Source organism: Pempheris klunzingeri, chromosome 17 (genome assembly GCF_042242105.1).
Source record: "Pempheris klunzingeri isolate RE-2024b chromosome 17, fPemKlu1.hap1, whole genome shotgun sequence".
Classification (NCBI taxonomy): Eukaryota; Metazoa; Chordata; class Actinopteri; order Acropomatiformes; family Pempheridae; genus Pempheris; species Pempheris klunzingeri.
The window spans coordinates 21,622,663-21,642,367 of record NC_092028.1 but is presented as its reverse complement, the minus strand read 5'-3'; the positions used below and the strand labels follow the sequence as shown (position 1 = coordinate 21,642,367).

Sequence of the window (19,705 nt, the reverse complement as noted above, 5' to 3'; positions counted from 1 at the left end):
AGAAACACGTCCACGTCTCGTTCAGTTTGCACTCAACTGGTGTTTAGCTTCTGCACAGCTCAGCTCCTCGCGGGCTGATAAGCTGCAGGATGAACTGCATGTCGGCCAAAATAATGCAGGAGTGCTGCTGCCACTTTATAATGAGATTAAACACGTTGCAGTGCACACAGGGCGCCTTCAGCCATTCATCAGAGCTGCTCGGCTCTTTATCACTACATTAATAAAAGGTTTGTGGAAGAGTTCGTAGAAGCTCACACAGGTCTGTACCTCTTTTTTAAATGTTATTTTCAAATCAACAAAAAGACGTATGATAACAGAAGCACCAGAAAATAAAAACAGTGAACATTTTAGTAGATGAATAATAGAAAAAATAAATATATAGATATATGACATAAAATTAAAAGATAAATAAATAAAATCCATGTGTCCATATGCTTAGAAATACAATGGATTGAATAGAATAGATAGGAACACTCACACATATTATGCATGTGTACTCTATACACACACGCACAATATACAAAATGCACATAAAGGCTGAAAATAATATGTAATGTGAATTTAAGATGCACAAATCAACAAATGCCATCACTGTTCCACCTACTGACTCTGTCTACTGATTAGTATTCTGCCTTCTTGCTATCATTATTTCACAACATAACAAATAAAGCACTTTCTAACAAGGAACCTCCATCATACAACATGTTCAGTTCAGTTACTAGTGATTCACCTGCACGTTGTTTTTATTTTTTATTGGGCACTGCAGCTAAATGCTTATCAACGCATCACATCCACAGCTGCAAAGTTTGGTCAGTCTGAGGAGGGTTTGGAGGAACCACAGACCAACGTATGTGTTAACCTTCCTAAACACAATTATTAACCATTAAAAGAGACTTAAGTGACCGCTGACATGCTTTACATCATTAAAATGTGAAAATACTCCTTTATAATCAACAGTCCTATTATCTGTACTACTAGAAATGTGTACGTAAAGGAGAAAAAACATTATTTTTATTCATATTTTTGTATATTGACATATAATGTAGATTATAAATTACATCATTTGAAATCATAGTTTTAACAGAAGACCCTGTGACATCCCCACAAACTAAATGCTCTGTTTAGTCTTGTTTTCAATAAAAGCAGATTTTTAGGGGAAATAATTGACTTTTTGGTACTTTTCATGATTGCTGCCATATGACAACAACTCACCAGCTACCCCTTCTTACATTTGTTTTTGTCAATATTTTTCAATATTTAAGTAATAAAAACACATAAAATATTTCAATCTGAAATAATAATAGATAATAATTCATAATTAATTCACTGGTTTAACCTTTAACCCTTTTAGTTTTATGAGTGTACAGACAGACAGATCGATAGATAGATTGATTGATTTTGTTGGTTTTTGTCTCAGTCTGGCTCCGCCACTCTCTGGTCACGTGTTCAGGCTTCACTGTGACGTGACGACAGTGACGTCCTGTCAATCACCGCGCTCAGCCAATAGGATCGAGGGAGGTTTAAAGCCGTCGACGGCACGCGGTGGCTCCTCACTTCCTGGTTGAAGATGGCGGATGAGAATGAGACAGCACCGCTGCCGGAGAAAGAAGATGTAGAGGACCACGGACACTGCAGCGACTGTGAGAATGAAGAGCACCACTTCGACGATGGGTAAGGAGGCGTCCTCCGCGCCGTGAGCGGGGTGAAATATGTCACCGCTGCCGGACGCTTTAAGCGCAGCGAGCCCGAGCTAAAGCCTCGGCGAGCAGTCGGGATGGACAGCCGTCCATGGTAGCTGTCCCGCCCACTTGCTTTCACCCTATTGGTCAGAAACTGCACTTGCTTGCCAGCTCTCTGATGTGATTGGCCTAGAGTGCGTTCTGTTCCTCATGTGGGCGGGCTTTAGCGGCTGCTCTGGCAGCAAGGCGTAGTGTGGGGGGGCAGAAAACCCGAAGTGCGCTGGAAAGGCAGTCTTATAAAAATCACCACATTCACCGTCACTCCTAAACCTCACAGACAAAGCACAACCTTCCTTAATGAGTTGGCCATTTGACTCTCTCGCCACTGTTGTCTGATTATAACCGATGTAGTTCATCGCGGCCCCAGATGACATTTAGCGAGTTAGCTAGCATGCTAACATAGCTGTCAAACCTCTATTGTCTGGAAGTGGATCTCGGTGCTGTTAGCAGCCGAATCAAAAGTGAAACAAGCAAAACCTGCACAGCAAGCACACTCACATGCTTGACACTGATATGAGTCTGTGGGTTTAAGCTGTAGTCACAGAAATATGACTCAGCCCAGCTAGCCGTGCGGACAGGCTGTTAGTGTTTACACACAGGGAAGGAGCCCGAGCCTGTTCATATTAAGGCGTATCCAGCACATGGAGACAAGGTGGTGCCTCCCTGTCTAATAGCTGTGGCCTTTAGTCTGCTCACACTGACCCCACCAGGTGAGTTTCCCCTCCCAGACCCATAAATGAAGGGTTTTTGAGGGCCTGAAGAGGTGAAGGTGTCCAGTGTTTCACAAGAACTAAGCATGAACTCATTTCTGCGTAACAGAAAGTAGGTTTTCGTACCACTGCTGCAAAGGGAAATTCAATTCAATTTAATTTAATTTATTTTGTACAGCCCAATATCACAACAGAGTTGTCTCACAGTGCTTTACAAAGTTCACTGAAAGTGATATAACCCTTTTTATTAATGGAGGAGAAGCTAATGGCAGCTTCACTGTTGCTGTTGCTGTTTTTGAGCAGCACATGCAACTCCCCTACACACACACACACACACACACACACACACACACACACACACACACAAACAAACAAAGAATGGTTCTGCCTGTTAGCTGCTCGGCTCTGTTGACATGGAAGCCTGTGGAACAAACTATTGAATGTTTTGTTGTCCATTGTCCAGTCCGTCATTGACCTCTTGTACATGCATATGTACACGCGTGGATACCACACGCTCCTCTTCCAGAGGTCATGTGACCCACCATCTGTGTTGGCGTTACAAATACAGGCCAGCGCTCGGTCTCCGTCCTCTCCTGGACGCTAATGAGATTATCCTCTGTAAGTATGCAGTCTCTCAGGCCAGAAGATGGGATAGCTGGGTGGGGGAGTGTGGCTCCTCGGGGTTTAGATGATAAGAGAACGGGGTGGGGGGAGGCTGGAGGACTACCTGACTGTGGATGGAGATTTATTCTGTCCTGTTTCAGCACAAACAGCTGATTCAGGTGATGGATGTGTGTCCTGCTGGTTTCTTGTGACTTGGTGATGTCTTTTTTTGGGTTTTTTTATATCCTAGTGTTGTCATTTCCTTACCTGCCTTAGAGCTACACCTGACGCTGTCAAGGCAAACAAAAAAACAAGTCTGTCATGTGTCAGGCTAGTCCAGATCATCCTGTTTAAACCAACAGTGGCTGCACTACAGTTAGATTAACCTCCAGGTGTTTAAAGGCCTTTGATTTGGCTGAGGAGATGATCCTGTGTGTAATATCTGGATCCAGCCAGGCTCTTGAGATGGAAGCAGATCCCAGGAAGAGATTTAAAATAACACATTTTGGCCAGACTTCCCTCTGGGATGGAGAGCTAATTCAGACGCCCTCTGTTTCTGTCCCGTTTCAGTGACAGAGGTCTGGGTGACGACACCGGCGCCAAGAAGAAGAAAAAGAAGCAGAAAAAGAAGAAGAAATCTGGTGCCACAGAAGGAGCTCAGGACCCCCTTGCCAAGGCATGAACTCCTTTATTTTGGAAGTGACACATTGTCAGTTAAAGGGTCAAATCACCCAAAAGTAATCTAGTTCAGGTGTAGTTTAGTTTGGAGTTACAGGATCCTAAAAACATAAACTGTGACACATACTGTTGTCGAGGAGACTCACAGTGCAGCACGAACCCCGAAACTGTTTACTGACTTTATTCAGGTGAACTGACCCTTTTTTCTCCTTTTTTAAATTCATCTTTACGTTCTTCAAACAGGTGAATTCACTGCCAGCCGATAAGCTACAGGAGATCCAGAAGGCCATCGAGCTGTTCTCTGTCGGACAGGGTCCCGCCAAAACCATGGAGGAGGCCAGTCGGAGGAGTTATCAGTTCTGGGACACGCAGCCGGTGCCCAAGCTTGGTACGACGGGGCTCTCAGTTCAGCTCCAAGACTTAAAAAGACACAGACTGAGCGTCGTGTAGCGTGGGTTTGTGTGCGGCACATCAGCAGCTGTTTTGTTTTCCTGCAGGAGAGACGGTGACATCGCACGGCTCCATTGAACCCGACAAAGACAACATTCGCGAGGAGCCCTACAGCCTCCCACAGGGCTTCAGCTGGGACACCCTCGACCTGGGGGACCCCGCTGTGGTAAGAGAGACAGTGATTACAGTAATAAAGTGCAGCTGAAACCTGCTTTACAGTGAAAACTACACAAACACAGGCGTCGCTCGCCTCAATTAGCCAGACGTTGGAAGGGGAGAGTGGATATAAAGATGCGTCATGATTTTCAAATATTAGAATAGCCGTGAAATTATAAAAAAATGGAATAGTTTGTGACTGTCGTCTTGTTTTCCTCTGTTTTTACTGGCGCCTGGTAGTTCGTCCATCAGGAGTAGTAGATTGAAGCCGGGTCTCTGTAAAGATGAGGCACCAACAGTCTCTTTGTGACGGGACATTAGCAGCCTGAGGTTCCACCTGGGTTAGCTTAGCTCTGATCTCTCCTCTGCTCCCACTGTGGCAACATCTGCTTTAATCCAAATGCTTTTTATCAAACGTGTAATTCTGCCATAAGTGTATGTTTCAGCAATATATTGTCCGATGATAAAAACGAGGACATTGTGAAGTCGAATAATCTTGGAATCGTTCACGCTGACTGTTTAATTGTAATTTAACTAGAAATCCACGTGAAAAACAATTCAGAGCAGCGACTGAACCGTGTGCCGCCATTTTAACCTCCGTATCATAGCAACCAGAGCATCTCAGCTGGAAAAAACAAACACTGCCGCTCCAAAGTGTCTCATGAGCTCCTGGCTGAGAGGAGAGCTGGTGTTTTCAGACAGGAAAAGACGTTTTGGTAAACAGGGGCGATCTCAGCACTCTGGACTGAAAAATTCAGACGTAAAATTAATCCAAAATAGTCAAAGAAGTGATCTGTGTGAATACTGAGAATATGGATCAGTGAGTAAAAACAAATCGGATCAGATTTAACTATAACTGTCTGTCAGACTGGGACACACACAAACACCAGGAGGAAAAGATACCAGAAGTGTTCATGTTCGGTATGATATGTGTATTGTTCCCACACAGGCAGGTTTGGCAGTAACCTGCCAGGCCCATAGACACACGTGCATTTATCCTTTAGAGGATTATATGTTCTGGCTAAATGTCTGTTTGCATCATCGGAGTGATTTATCGTCCTCGTTAAATCTCCTTGATTCTGATGTTTTATTCCTCATCGCTCTCCTGTGTTTGTGTCTTTCTGTGAAACCAGCTGAAGGAGCTTTACACCCTCCTCAATGAGAACTACGTGGAGGACGACGACAACATGTTCCGCTTCGACTACTCCCCCGAGTTCCTGCTCTGGTGATTATTCTCACTACTGATCCTCCAGATTCATGCTCGGATAAAGGTTTTCTGAAATATTAGCACAGGTGATGTAACCGGTGTGTCCTCTGTGTGTCAGGGCCCTGCGGCCCCCCGGCTGGCTGCCCCAGTGGCATTGTGGGGTGAGAGTGAACTCCAACCAGAAGCTGGTGGGCTTCATCAGTGCCATTCCTGCCAGCATCTGCATCTACGACATGTAAGTGAACCTGTGATACTGAATGAGCTCCATCACGTGCTGCGTTAAACAGGATCATTTTATTTTCCACATTCAGTGTCCGCTTTATTAGGGACACCTCTCCTATCTAATGTAGTCGCATACAACTGCTTCCATAAACACTTTTATGATGAGGTTGTGACTGAATTATGTTTTAAGAATAATAAACATTTTACTGAAGCATTTATGTACAGAATAATTTGACTAAAGGCTAAAACCCATCGGAGGCGCTTGCGTTGCGTTCCGGCTGCACCGCGGCTGCCAGAGCTGATCACGCCCACTCTAGTCAACGCCTTAAAACCCACCGGGAGCGCCGCAGCTCGGCTCCGCTAAAGATACAACCAGCTCAGAGCAGACAAGACGGCAGGAAGTCAGACAAACAAACGGCAAAGAGAATCTGCTCAGTTTTCCATCATCGCCATTTTGCCGTATCTCAGTGGTTTATGTGACCGTAATCAATGCTAACTGTTCAGTCACATGTTGAAAAAAGTGTTTTTAATGTCGACTGTGACGTTTTGTAACGATTCGTTATGTTTTCCTCGACGTTTAGAGAAAAGAAGATGGTCGAGATTAATTTCCTGTGCGTCCACAAGAAGCTCCGCTCCAAACGAGTGGCTCCGGTTCTGATCAGAGAGATCACCAGACGGGTCAACCTGCAGGGCATCTTCCAGGCCGTTTACACTGCCGGCGTGGTGCTGCCCAAACCTGTGGGCACCTGCAGGTGGGTCAGAGCGAGGAGACGCACCTCCTGCTCCTGCTGCTCCTTATTCTCCTCCTCCTCCTCCTCCTGTGTCACTGAGAGCTCACAGGTGTGGTTTCCTTCCACAGGTACTGGCATCGCTCTTTGAACCCACGTAAACTAATCGAGGTGAAGTTCTCCCACCTGAGCAGGAACATGACTATGCAGCGCACCATGAAGTTGTACCGCCTGCCTGAGGTCAGTCTCTCTCTCTCTCTCTCACACACACACACACACACACACACACCGCCCACACCCGTGTGTCACACCTTTGACTCCCTCCTCCGCCGCCTCCTTCAGGCTCCAAAGACTCAAGGCCTGCGGTCGATGACCAAGAAGGACGTGCCGGTGGTGCATCGCCTCCTCCGCGAGTACCTGAGCCAGTTCAACCTGGTTCCCGCCATGAACCAGGAGGAGGTGGAGCACTGGCTGCTGCCGCGGGAGAATATCATCGACACCTATCTGGTGGAGGTAAAACACATCCCAGACGGTTTAACTCCGTCTTTAAATCGTCGCTCTACTGTGTTTGTACCTTTTTATAAAAGGTGTATTTTGGTGTCGTGACAGAATGACGGGAAGGTGACAGATTTCCTGAGTTTCTACACGCTGCCGTCGACCATCATGAACCACCCGGTGCACCGCAGCCTAAAAGCAGCGTACTCCTTCTACAACGTGCACACTGTCACCCCCCTGCTCGACCTGATGTCCGACGCCCTCATCCTGGCCAAATCGGTGCGTTCCTCTCTGCTCAGTGTGTGTGTGAGAGGTTTCCTCTCTGAGGACTAACGGTCTCTTCTCGTCTGTGTTTCCAGAAAGGGTTTGATGTCTTCAATGCACTGGATCTAATGGAAAACAAGACTTTCTTGGAGAAGCTTAAGTTCGGCATCGGTGACGGGAACCTACAGTATTATCTGTACAATTGGAAGTGTCCCAGTATGGGGTCAGAAAAGGTACGGGTGTCTGCAGGGAGCACTGAGTTTAGTTTGCTCAAACAAAGCCCTGCAATCAGTTTCTCTTGCCTGCTAATGCTGTTAACAAAATGTTCTCCGGTTTCTCCTGGTCCAGGCCACATTCATTTAGTTAATCATTAGGAATTATTGTTTTATACTGAAAGAAATATGACCATAAAAAATTCTACGTCCTATCAGCTCTGCTGGTTTTCCATTACACTTTCATCCTTTGACAATGAAAATACAAAAGGAGAACTCTGGTGTTTCTACCCATGATCCTCTCTGTCCACATCCTGGTGTCTGAGTGACTGGTAGGTAGTAAAAGTGTTGGAACTGGTCCAGTAGATCACCTCAGCCAGCAGCCACCAAACGGGCTGCAATGGCTGTAACGTGATCCTTTGGGACAACTGCACCTGATCACAGTAGGTCCACTAAAAGAGCTTGTTTGATCCACTGACAGGCTCAGAGTGTTATTCTAAGTGTGTGACAGCATCATGGAAAGGATCCCTACAGAGAGAGACCTGGAAGATCCTTTTGGTTTAACCACAAACAGCACACACACCAGACTACATTCACTAAAACAGGGATTTAAGAGACCAGGACACAGGAGCTGCTGTCAGACACTTAAAATAACAATCTGAGCCTGTCAGTGGCTAAAACAAGCACTTTTAGTTGGCGTGCACTGATCTGGCACCACTGCCCTGAAGGATTACATTGCAGCCTGTTTGGCTGCTGGTTAAGGCGTTCTGATGGAGCAGTTCCATAAGTTTTTGTACCTACGAGTTATTTTGAAGCTGAAGTAAAACTAGTTATCTTTTAACTTTCGCTCTACGTGGGAGTAAGTAGGTCTTAAATGTAACTCTGAACCCTGCCCCTAAATAACGGCTCTATCTGTTCTCCGTCAGGTTGGGTTGGTGCTGCAGTGACGTCCCTTTACGCCATAAACACGTGTCACTAACAGGCCCGGAGACCGCACCATCGCTCTGACCACCTGATGGATGGACTGATGACTTCCTGCTTCAGGAAAGGAAAAACCCACCGCCCATTTTTACTTTTTGACCTTTTGAACTTTGACCTGCACTACCGCTGCCAGGCGGGGAGGCGGGGAGCGCCCTCCTGCTCCTCCTCCCTCGATCACATGGACCTTAAGCCATTGTAGTTACCATCCCAAACAAGTGTATTACATCTGAGAGCTGTCTTGATTGTACCAAACACACTCACACACACACACACACACACACACGTACAGTTTGCACAGATTACTGTATACCAAACACTCAACGTTGGCGTACCTACAAATCGTACATGTAAATAACCTCAAACATTACTGCGGATGATGCCCTAACACATGCAAACTAGAACCTACTGTTTTATTTTATTCCTAAATGTTGGAAGTGCTTTTTGCAATTAAAAACAATCTGTCATCTTTGAGTTTTAGAGATAAAAAAGAAAAAAATCAAAATGATCAAAAAATATTTTAAAGAGGAAAAGGCTCAAAAAGGTGAGGTAATAAATACCAAAAGTGGACACCAGATAAGGGCTTCTGCTAACATTTACTCTTGTCAAGTTTGACCCGTGTCTTTTATTTTTCCCATCCAACCCTCTGAGTTATTCCCGCTCTGTTTGACGATGGCGTTAATACCAGTCTTTGTCTTCTGGTGTTTTAACGTTCATGACCTTCCTCCCCAGCACGCTGCACTATCAGGAGAAGCCCTGACACACAGACTGACGGCCGTCGGACCTGCTCAGACGCAGAAATGAAATCAGGCTTGTTGTGGACAGACGGTGTTATGATGGGTTTCCTCCACAGATCCGACCTCTCGATCTGATGACTGTCGAGCCGATGGGGCTCTCAGACCCCCAGATCGGATGTGCTTGAGGGTGTTTTTTGAGACTTTTTGAGCTCGTTATGCTGATTTTGCTTGAGAGAATCACAAAAGAAGTCTTAAAAGTAAAACTTAATATAATAAAACACACACAAAAAGGTCTGGCGACAGAGTTAATGCACACAGCCGGTTCTGTTTAGTTCTGTAGTTGCTTTATAAAGGCATGGGCAGGGTTTATTTTTGTCCCATTTCATGAAATAACATCAGTCATATTCTGCTTCTATAAGCTTTATTAAGAAAGTGACAGCAAACACAAAAATAACTTACATTATATAGAATATTTGGCATCGCAGGTAGAGTTTTGTCATAATTCAGCGTTTGGAGCTCAGCAGCGATCATGCAGTCAGAGTCTGAGGGTTCAGGGTGGATGTCGGACCCAGGAGCAGCAGGCTGGACCTCCAGGACGATGTGCAGCGTGTGTGTTGATGATGATGATGATGATGAGGAGCAGGGAAATGCCCTACTTCAAGTGTTTCATATGTAAACTTTTTGGCTCAGTGGGTCTCGTGGTGTTATGATGCAGGAAAAGACTGAAGATGCAGGTGATTTTTTTTTTTTCTTTTTCTTTTGGAGCAAAAAATAAATAAAATCTAGAAGTTGATCTGAAGTGTTCAAGTTCTTGAGTTCACATAAACAGTCTCAGATAAAAAACATCTTAAATAACAAAAAGGTATTAATGTATTTAAACTAGATCTAATAAAACATTTATACTAAAGCTCTACAGCACTTTTAAAAGCTATCAGGATTAACACATTTCAGGGCCGTAATCATATAAAACTATTTCTAGCTTTATATAATTAAAACTATTTTAAGTATAGAAAAAAATCCTCAAATTCATGTTAAAGACTTGGATGAACAGGATTAGTTAAAAACTTCTAATAATTCTAATAATAATCATTAGTGATGTTAATATTACTAGTTTTAGCTGTTGTTTAGGTTCAGTTTATTCCCACCACACCTTCTCTCCACTGTTATGAAACACTTTGACATGGTGTCAGTCTACTTCCGTGTTCTTTAACATCAGGCTTCCTCTCACACCAAACCTGACGCTGATTGGTCGCTTCTGCCTGACGCGCCCTAAAGGAGGCCTCTGATTGGTCGGTGCTGTCATATTTAATTATATGTGGACGGGGCGTACAATGCGGAAGTGAGCACGCAGTGAGCGCATAGTGAGCAGAGCTGCTGAAATCCGTCCGTCTGGTCCTCAAACCGCCACCATGATCATCAGTGCCGCGATCATTTGTGTCGCTTTGGTCATATTTTTGTTGAAATATGTCTTCAGGAGCTCCGGGCCGAACCCCTTCGAGACGGACACCCGTGAGCCGCTGAAGAAGATGGTTCACGACAGGAAAGAGAAAAACAAAGTCCTGAAACAAGGTGAGCAGAGATTCAAGATTCAAAGCGTTTATTATCATGTGTACAGTGCAGAAACAGGTTTCCCTGTACAATGAAAATCTTACTTTGCCATCCACACTACTATTGCTAAATAAACTGCTATTGCTAACATATCAATATATTTACAAAATGTGCAACTTTACATGAAGTAAAGTGAATAAACAAAGTTACCAAGGTCGGTGAATAAGTTCAACCTCTCTGGCTCAACTGAAAGAAAAGGAATATATATGTTAGTTGTCAGAGCCTGAAGTGGATCCAACTGCAGTAAAGTGATCAGATAAAGTGATCATATAATATGATCACTTTATCTGATCAGATAATATGCAGAGCACGTGTCATTTTACACTCTGCACACTTTCTGTGTGCAGAAATACCAAATGCAACACGCCTAGAGAGCAGCAGGGACACAGACAGGGCGAGCTTGTTTCTATTTATATACATGTCTATTGTATACAGCACAGTTCATACACAGAGAAAGTTTAAAGTCCCTCACACACACACATATATATATATATATATGTGTGTGTGTGTATTCAAGATGTTCATGCATATGTTAACATGCATACATATGTAAAGCAAAAGACGAGGATAAACAAATAAAACATAAACTAAGTCAGAAAAGAGGAGAGAGAGCCACAGTTCTGTCACATCCACTACCTGATCTGTTCTGTGAATCTGTGTGTCAGATGTGCATCAGCTCAGTTAACACCTGGAATCCTTTGTCGCCTCCTCTGTAGGTTTCGTGGCCAGTAAAGTCCCCGACAACCTGGACGCCATCATCATCGGCAGCGGGATCGGTGGGCTGGGGCTCGCCGTGCTGCTGGCCAAAGTTGGGAAGAAAGTTCTGGTTCTGGAGCAGCACGACCGGGCCGGAGGCTGCTGCCACACGTTCACCGAGAAGGGCTTCGAGTTTGATGTCGGTGAGACGGATTTGGTTGAAGTTTGGGTTCATAAAAGTTCAGCTGGGGGGTGTGGGGGATGTGGGGGGGGCATTTCCAGGCTCATGAACATAAACTGGCGTGTCCACATATTCTCTCAGGGATCCACTACATCGGCGACCTGCTGGACCACAAGCCGTTCCGCTGCATGTTGGACCAGATGACCGACGGGCAGCTGCAGTGGGAGCCTCTGGACAACCCCTTCGACCACGTGGTGCTCGGGCCGCCGGAAAACCGCCGCCAGTATCCCATCTACAGCGGCCGGACCCGCTTCCCCGAGGAGCTGAAGAAGTGCTTCCCCGGAGAAGAGAAGGCCATCGATGAGTACATGCGGCTGGTCAAGGTGGGACCTGTTCGCTAAGATACACACAAATACAAGATGATCTGCAGGGTTTTTTTTCTCCCTCTGCTCATTTGAACGTGGACATCTGCTCCGTGGTCTTTCCCCCAGTGAACTTTAGCTTCGTTATCCACATATCTGTTGCCGTAGTCACTGTTATTCTTCAGGAGCTCAAGGGTTGGCGGAGCGAAGGTCAGAGAACTTGGCGAGGCTGCTTAGTTGCTGAAATATTTCATAATTCGACCCAGAGTTTCGTCAGCTTCAGCTTTGACACTCAGACGGAGGATGAAAACTCTCTTTTTCTGTGTGGAGTCACTTCAGCCCAGCAGCCACAACTGTGGGAGGAACTTCAGGTGTTTGAACATGAGAGCAGAGAGGACCAAAGAAGTTAAAAAAGAAGAAGCTGATTGAAAAATGAGGCAGACGGATGAAACATCATGTTCTAGTGACCCTATCTGCTCGTGTTGTTCTAGTTTCAACACTATTGTTCGCTTCCTGTTGTGTTTGGTGTGTTTGTTTCTCATAAGTGTGCCGTTTAATGTTTCGGTGCTTCCTTTCGTCTGCTGGTCTGGTGGAAGGTCTGTCTTCTTCTCTCTGCAGCCAAAAGAGAATTTATAAGAACGTTTTCAGAGTTTATTACTGAGAAAACCCATTTAAACCGCCCCTGAACCGCAGTGAGGGTGTTTTCATGTGGCGGCCATCATCATCATCATCATCATCAGCAGCGTCCTGTGTGTTTCGTCCTCAGAAAGTCGGCCGTGGCATTTGGCTCCTCGCCATGCTGAAGCTCTGCCCCGTTCCCGTGGCCAAGTTCCTGGTGTACAGCGGCCTGGCCCGACGTCTGTCCTTCTTCTTCGCCATGGCGCCCCGCAGCCTGACCGAGGTAGTCAACGAGCTGACGGAGAACGAGGACCTGAGGGCCGTCTTCACCTACATCTTCGGCACCTACGGTAAGCCGCCGCGGCCGCGCTGGCGTCCTCCGCCCGTGTGTGCGGCCCTCTGCTCACAGCTTCTGCTCCTGTCTGCAGGTAACATGCCAAAGGACGCCAGCTTCTCCATGCACAGCCTGCTGGTCACTCACTACCTGAACGGCGCCTGGTACCCGAGGGGCGGAGCCAGTGAGATCGCCTACCACATGATCCCCATCATCGAGAAGGCCGGTGGTGCCGTTCTCGTTCGAGCCCCAGTCAACCGCATCCTGTTCAACGGCGCCCAGGAAGCGTGCGGTGGGGGCTCCTATCACTCCCGTCACTGTCACATGGTGCAGCCGCCGCGGAGACGCCGTCCATCGTCTAACCACGTTTGTTTTTCTGGTTTCAGGCGTGAGCGTCATGAAGAACCAAGAGGAAGTACACATCCACGCCCCCGTGGTCATCTCCAACGCCGGCATCTTCAACACCTACCAGAAGCTGCTGCCCAAAGAGCTGCAGGCGCTGCCAGGCAAGGAGCGCGCCGCACATAACCACGAGTTTGATTTCAGATCCACCAGGGACCGGCTCCTCTTCCTCCTCTTCCTCCTCCTCCTCCTCCTCCTCCTCTTCCTGCAGCGTCTCTGTGGAGAGGATCATTGGTTTAAAAGACAGACAGACAGACAGGTCAGAGAGTTTGGGACATTAGTTTGAGCTTTAGCTGCTGGTCGTCAGAGCGACGCCATCGATGGTTCCTCACCTGGCAGGTAGCTGGATGCCTCCAGGACGTGTCCCTGGTGTCTGACAGTCACACGTCTGGATGATTTGTAGTATTTTACTTTTGCCTCCTTGTTGTCGTGTTGTAACGTCTGCTGTGACCCCCCCTCCTCTCTCAGCCATCCAGAAGCAGCTCGGCATGATGAAGAACGGCGAAGGAGGCCTGAGTGTGTTTCTGGGTCTGCGGGGGACCAAGGAGGAGCTGGGCCTGAAAGCCAACAACTACTGGATCTTTACCGAGAACAACTTCGATGAGCTGTAGGTGTTCATCTGAAGCTGGCTGGAAGCAGCTGGTGTTGTTTCTGTGTGAACTCAGCGTCCGTGTCCCTTCGCAGGGTGGAGAAGTACTTGAACGGAAAGAGGGAGGATTCTGCTAAAAACGTGCCCCTCCTGTTCGTCGCCTCTCCGTCGGCTAAAGACCCCACGTGGGAGGAGCGCTCCCCAGGTAGGGAGACGCCTTCAGGGACGCCGAGCGGCCAAACGCCCCCCTGCTGCTGCTGCTCTTGATTCACCTCCAGCTTCTTCCCGTTGTTTTTCCTCCCACCAGGAAAGTCCACCCTGAGTCTGGTCAGCTTCGCCAACTACAAGTGGTTTGAGGAGTGGAAGGACGGCAAAGTGTCCAACAGGGGGGCGGAGTACAAGGAGCTGAAGGAGGCGTTCATCGACTCCATTCTGGAGGCGGTCATGGACGTCTTCCCCCACATCACCAGAGACAAGGTGACGCTCCGCCGCCTCGTGCTTCAGTGTCGTGTGTTGATGTGTTAACAGTGACGTGTGCACGCTGAACATCAGCAGGTGGAATCACATCGTCTCCATCAGATAAAGACACCAGTCCTACTTCCTGCTCACCTGTCTGTGTGTGTGCAGGTGGAGTACATCGACGCCGGGACCCCCATCACCAACACGCACTACATCGGAGCCCCCAGAGGTGAAATCTACGGCGCCGATCACGGCGTCGCCCGATTCAGCCCCGAACTCAGCGCCACGGTGAGGCCTCAGACTCCGCTGAAGAACCTCTACCTGACAGGTGCGTCCGTCCGTCTGTGAGGCGTCACGCGGCCCAGAGCTGCCCCCCCCCCCTCAGGATCGCTCAGTGCAGGTGTGTTTCTGTGTTGCAGGTCAGGACGTGTTCGTGTGCGGATTCGCCGGCGCTCTGGCCGGAGCCCTCACCTGCGGCTCGGTCCTCCTCAACCGCAACATCCACATGGACGCCATCGCCTTGGCGAAGAAGACCAAGTTTGTGAACGGCAAACTGAAAGGGGAGTAACGGAGCGGCGGCGACGTGAGCGTGAGGAGCTCAGACGGCCAGACTTCATCCTCATGACTCCTTAAATCTACTAAACCAAATCTAATTCCTGTGACGTGAGACGGACTGACCGGAGCTAAACGACCTCTGACCTCTGTGCTCTTTGATTATGAAGTGCCTTTGTGTGTGTGTGTGTGTGTGTGTGTGTGTGTGTAGGCTGCTCCCTGTCTAATATTAAAGGGTACAAACACTGACGTGGCTGCAGTTTGGTCTTTGAGTTCAGCTGAACTTCTTCCTGAGCTCTCTGATGGTTTTCCTCCTCACTTCCTGTCTGCAGGTGTTTTGTCCCTCCAACATCCTCAGATTCACTTTGATTAGGAAACAAACAGCAGAATTAGTAAACGGGCCACTTGACTGTTTACAAATGTTGTGAAGACTCAGAGGTGCTTCCTGAAGGCCTCTTTCATGTTGTTCACTGAGCTGCCTGTCCCTGAACGCACCATGTGTGCCCCTGTTGAGCCTCCTGATTAGTTGAAGGAGAAAAGGGGGTGTGATTTTTATTTTTTTTTTCCTCCTCCTGGTTTTCTGATGGTGGACTCAGATGACCAGACATCTTGCTGCATGGAGGGGACACCGGCTCCGGCAGTCTGAGGTAAAGAAAACTCGGAAACCCCAAATTCAGCCTTTAATTGTCCTGAAGCTCGCTGTGTCCCGGGTCTGGTGCTCTGTGACAGGTGACTGTTACCTGCTAGCTAACCTGCACACACGCCCTCACGTGCAGCCTGCAGCTAGCTTAACCTCACTGTGACTGTGATGGAGGCACCTGAATGCAACACGTCTAACTGCTGCCATGCTGAAACTTTCAGGCTTTTATCAGGTAAGTTCTGGTCCTGAGTCTCCACATGGACCTGAGCGCCGACCCGCTGCGCTACGAGCTGCTGGCGGAGGTGGGGGAGGGCTCCTACGGGAGGGTGTTCAAGGCCAGAGAGGTGGCCGGGAAGCAGCGCCTCCTGGCGGTGAAGAAGCTCAACATCCGCGGGGACGCGTCGGACGGAGGGATCCCCGCCTTCATGATCCGGGAGGTGGCGCTGCTGAGCAAGATGAAGTACTTCAACCACCCCAACATAGTCAGGTGAGCCCCCCCCAGGTGTCCTCTTCATTAGGAACACAAGGTAAACCCCCCCCCCAGGACTAAATAAACTCAGATATGATAAGAATTAGTTAATGTTGGAGGAGATCAGACAAAGGTTTGGACACCTTCTCAGTCTCTTTATTGTTTCCCACATTGTGGTAGTAGTTAATTAATAGTTAATTTGAGGAATTTCTTTCCTCCTTAATGTGTTTGAACCCATCAGAGATCAGTGATCAGTCCTATTAGACCAATAATGATCCATATTGTGGTAAGAACCACTGAGTGAGTACAGAGAAACAGTCCATCATTACTGTCAGTCAGTCTTGAAAATACCTGAGTCACTAAAACCATCAAACGTTGTGCTGAAATCTAAGAGAAGTTGTTTTATAAACCCTCAGCTGACTTTATATCATTTAACAGAAGAAATCCTAAATGAAACTGGATCCTCCTCCAGTCTGAACTGTGTTCCTCTGAGTGAGTTCAGACCAAATGTGATCAGTCGATCACCAGAATCTGGCGGGATGGTCGTTTGATTTACCATTTTATTGATCTGCAGCAAGGAAGCATGGGAGGTTTTTGTGTCTACGGGGCAGCATGAGAGACGTGTTCGGTGCTTCAGTCGTAGAAACACAAGATAAAAAAGCTCCACGTGTAGAATCATGATGACGGATGTGTTCAGGAGGAGGTTTGGTCTCCAGCACCACCTGAATAATAATCCTCTGTAGTTTTCTCCTCCTGTACTTCCTGGTTTCATTTTTATTTGCTGTTACGTGGTTTTCTTTGTGGGACAGTTAATAAATCCTCCTCTGGGTCTCCAGGCTGCTGGACGCCTCGGCGGTGCCGGCGGAGAGGAGCCTGGACCTCACGCTGGTGCTGGAGTACGTCGACCAGGACCTGTCCACCTTCCTCTCCAAGGCCCCCGCCTCCGGACTGAGCCGGGACCGCGTTAAGGTAGGAAGTGAGCTGATCACTGACTATCAGGAGGGAGAGCGTGTCCGGCCGTGGTGTGTTCAGACGTTCCTTATTAACTCGTCAGGCTGGAATTTCCAGTTTTACCAGAATATTTTTATCCTCAAGCAGCCGACAAACCGATAAATCTGTTAAAAGTCAGGCGACAGTTTCCCAAATAAACTGCTGCTGCGTCTGTGTTTGTTTTTCTGCTCTGACAATCAGAACTCATGATTTTAACCTTTGTTTGGTTTCACATGTCCTCTTCACTTTGTTACTTTGAATCATCGGCTTCATGTTTTTCTTATTTGTTCTAATAGTCTGGCGGCTGACAGTCGGTGTGGTCTGTGCTTAGAGAGCAGCCATTGTCATTAAGACTGTTAACATCCCTCTGATAACTGTGTGTGTGTGTGTGTGTGTGTGTGTGTGTGTGTGTGTGTGTGTGTGTGTGTGTGTGTGTGTGTGTGTGTGTGTGTGTGTGTGTGTGTGTGTGTGTGTGTGTGTGTGTGTGTGTGTGTGTGTGTGTGTGTGTGTGTGTGTGTGTGTGTGTGTGTGTGTGTGTGTGTGTGTGTGTGTGTGTGTGTGTGTGCAGGACACGATGCAGCAGCTGCTGTGTGGGCTGGACTTCCTGCACACCAACATGGTGCTGCACCGTGACCTCAAACCAGAAAACATCCTGGTCAGCAGCCGTGGGGAAGTGAAGATCGCAGACTTTGGCCTGGCTCGGATCTACTCCTTCAACATGGCCCTCACTCCCGGCGTGAGTGACGACACCCGGCCAGGAGACATAAACTCAGTCTGTCTTTTTATACGGCAGCTCAAACTGTTATACGTCACCTGCCCCCCCCCCTCGGTGTGTCCAGGTGGTGACGTTGTGGTACCGAGCCCCCGAGGTGCTGCTGAACTCCGTCTACATGTCCACGGTGGACATGTGGAGCGCCGGCTGTGTCTTCGCAGAGCTTTTCCTCCTGAGGTGAGTGAGGAGAGGTGGGGGGGCATTTAGGAGGTGAAACACTGAACCATGTGACATGTGTCCCCCCCCCCTCAGACCACTGTTCCAGGGATACACAGAGGTGCAGCAGCTGCAAAAGATCTTTGAGTGAGTATTTGTGTCTCGTTGATCCGCCTGTTTGCTGTGAAACCAAATAATAAATGAGCCTTAAACATGGAGGGGCAATAATGACCCCCCAGGCCTCAGCGGTTACCTGCAGCCACGTCTCCTCTCTGCTTGTCAGGGTGATCGGCCTGCCCAGTGAGGACGACTGGCCCAAAGACAGCCCCATCTCGTACTCGGCCAGCTGGGGGCCCAGAGGCTCCTGCACCAAGCTGCTGCACAGCCTGGGCCCCGACGAGAGGGACCTGCTGTCTGTGAGCACACGTCACACCAAACACCTCCGTGGGCTGTGGTCCTCGTGTTTCCTCATTCTCTCCTCAGAACAACAGACGCTGACTTTATAGTTTATCGCTCCACGGGGAACTTTTCCAGAAGCTTCATCCAGAAAACACCAAAACACAAATGATGAAGTCGGCTCTCGGCTCCTTTCTCTCCGTGGGATTGTAACATGTGGCTTCTCCTTCTCTGCAGCAATGTCTGGCGTTCAGACCGAACAGCCGCATCTCGGCCGCCAAAGCCCTCGCTCACCCGTTCCTCACGGAGCACTGAAGGCCTTGGAGGAGGAGGAGGAGCAGGAGCAGGAGGAAGAGCGCCTCCTCTGCTGTCAGCCATGAGCACACGCACACCGCTCAGGAGGCCTCAGCAGCGTCCTGACAGGCTGCAGTCGTCCTGAGGGAACGACTTGATGACCTGATGAGCAGAACGTCCTCCTGTGGTTTATTTAGTTGATGGTTTCTGAACTCTCCTGAGCGAAGCGACGCCTGGTTCCTCTCTGTGTTTCTGTTTCCTCAGACCGTTGCTGCTGTTGAGTCTTCACAGTGAAACCTGCCGCCGCTGTGACGAGCACCTTAACTTGCTGTTGCTGTTTCACCGAAGCTTTTCTGTTGCAGACTTGAGTTGTTTGATCGATCTGTTATTTATCAGGAGCAGATCTCTCCTGTATTCATGTTCGTCCCGACACTTCAGACCAGATTCGTTCCTACCTGAGTCTCACTGTTCTGTCGAGAAGCGTTTTTATAAATAAGTGTCCCTCAGACCGTCTCTGCTCTTCAGTCCAACACCAAACATCACATTCATGTAGCTGCAGCGTGTGAACAGGGGGGGGCGGCACTGACACACCACCTACCTGAAAGAACTCTAAATATTGTTTTACAATAATTAGTTCATCCAATAAAACATTTTAGTCTGCGCAGACAGTTTGGATTTTAAATGTCTTAAATATATTTATAATAGATGAAAGAGGTGGAAGTGAGTAAAATGACTGCATTTAAAAATATGAATTAATCCAACACAGTTTATTAATCAGCATATTTCATTCCTGACTTCATGTGTTTATTAATTAAACATGAACTAAACACAAACTTTAGCTCACAACTGGTTTAACAGAAACAAACCAAACTTTTCTATCCAAAGTCCTCTAACTAAGTTTGTCTGGAGGTTCACAGCTGCAGGCCTTTTGGCTGATATTGATTATAAATTAATCAGAATACCGAAGAAAACCGATCTGAGCCGATCCGGAGGCTCGTGGAGCTCCAG

General features: G+C 47.7%; 3 protein-coding genes across 3 annotated transcripts; all 3 read left to right on the top strand.

Moving 5' to 3' along the window:
• Window positions 1–1,567: 1,567 nt before the first annotated feature.
• LOC139216836 (glycylpeptide N-tetradecanoyltransferase 1-like) lies at window positions 1,568–9,972 on the top strand. The gene is made up of 12 exons (XM_070848068.1): window positions 1,568–1,671; window positions 3,623–3,728; window positions 3,974–4,118; window positions 4,228–4,346; window positions 5,470–5,561; window positions 5,662–5,778; window positions 6,347–6,517; window positions 6,625–6,733; window positions 6,836–7,006; window positions 7,103–7,267; window positions 7,348–7,485; window positions 8,391–9,972. Exons 1-12 carry the CDS (start codon window positions 1,568–1,570, stop codon window positions 8,409–8,411), a joined length of 1,458 nt encoding a protein of 485 aa, XP_070704169.1. The 3' UTR covers window positions 8,412–9,972.
• A 596-nt stretch (window positions 9,973–10,568) lies between these two features.
• On the top strand, window positions 10,569–15,229 carry retsat.2 (retinol saturase, tandem duplicate 2). Its single transcript, XM_070848555.1, has 11 exons — window positions 10,569–10,748; window positions 11,504–11,686; window positions 11,806–12,047; window positions 12,793–12,994; window positions 13,073–13,270; window positions 13,365–13,484; window positions 13,849–13,987; window positions 14,065–14,174; window positions 14,277–14,446; window positions 14,597–14,756; window positions 14,848–15,229. The coding sequence occupies exons 1-11, from the start codon at window positions 10,589–10,591 to the stop codon at window positions 14,994–14,996; spliced, it is 1,833 nt and encodes a 610-aa protein (XP_070704656.1). The 5' UTR covers window positions 10,569–10,588; the 3' UTR covers window positions 14,997–15,229.
• Window positions 15,230–15,877: 648 nt separating this feature from the next.
• On the top strand, window positions 15,878–18,718 carry cdk21 (cyclin-dependent kinase 21). Its single transcript, XM_070848078.1, has 7 exons — window positions 15,878–16,107; window positions 16,926–17,058; window positions 17,648–17,815; window positions 17,919–18,028; window positions 18,104–18,154; window positions 18,291–18,423; window positions 18,641–18,718. The coding sequence occupies exons 1-7, from the start codon at window positions 15,878–15,880 to the stop codon at window positions 18,716–18,718; spliced, it is 903 nt and encodes a 300-aa protein (XP_070704179.1).
• Window positions 18,719–19,705: the final 987 nt, after the last annotated feature.

Excerpts from the sequence above, each read along its gene's own strand:
- LOC139216836 (XM_070848068.1), top strand. The coding sequence starts at position 1,568 with ATGGCGGATGAGAATGAGACAGCACCGCTGCCGGAGAAAGAAGATGTA. Across the intron at positions 5,779-6,346 it reads AGCATCTGCATCTACGACAT|AGAAAAGAAGATGGTCGAGA; the intron begins GTAAGTGAACCT and ends CTCGACGTTTAG. Across the intron at positions 6,518-6,624 it reads AAACCTGTGGGCACCTGCAG|GTACTGGCATCGCTCTTTGA; the intron begins GTGGGTCAGAGC and ends TTCCTTCCACAG.
- retsat.2 (XM_070848555.1), top strand. The coding sequence starts at position 10,589 with ATGATCATCAGTGCCGCGATCATTTGTGTCGCTTTGGTCATATTTTTG. Across the intron at positions 13,271-13,364 it reads CGGCGCCCAGGAAGCGTGCG|GCGTGAGCGTCATGAAGAAC; the intron begins GTGGGGGCTCCT and ends TTCTGGTTTCAG. Across the intron at positions 13,485-13,848 it reads AGAGCTGCAGGCGCTGCCAG|CCATCCAGAAGCAGCTCGGC; the intron begins GCAAGGAGCGCG and ends CTCCTCTCTCAG.
- cdk21 (XM_070848078.1), top strand. The coding sequence starts at position 15,878 with ATGGACCTGAGCGCCGACCCGCTGCGCTACGAGCTGCTGGCGGAGGTG. Across the intron at positions 17,059-17,647 it reads TGAGCCGGGACCGCGTTAAG|GACACGATGCAGCAGCTGCT; the intron begins GTAGGAAGTGAG and ends GTGTGTGTGCAG. Across the intron at positions 18,155-18,290 it reads CAGCTGCAAAAGATCTTTGA|GGTGATCGGCCTGCCCAGTG; the intron begins GTGAGTATTTGT and ends TCTGCTTGTCAG.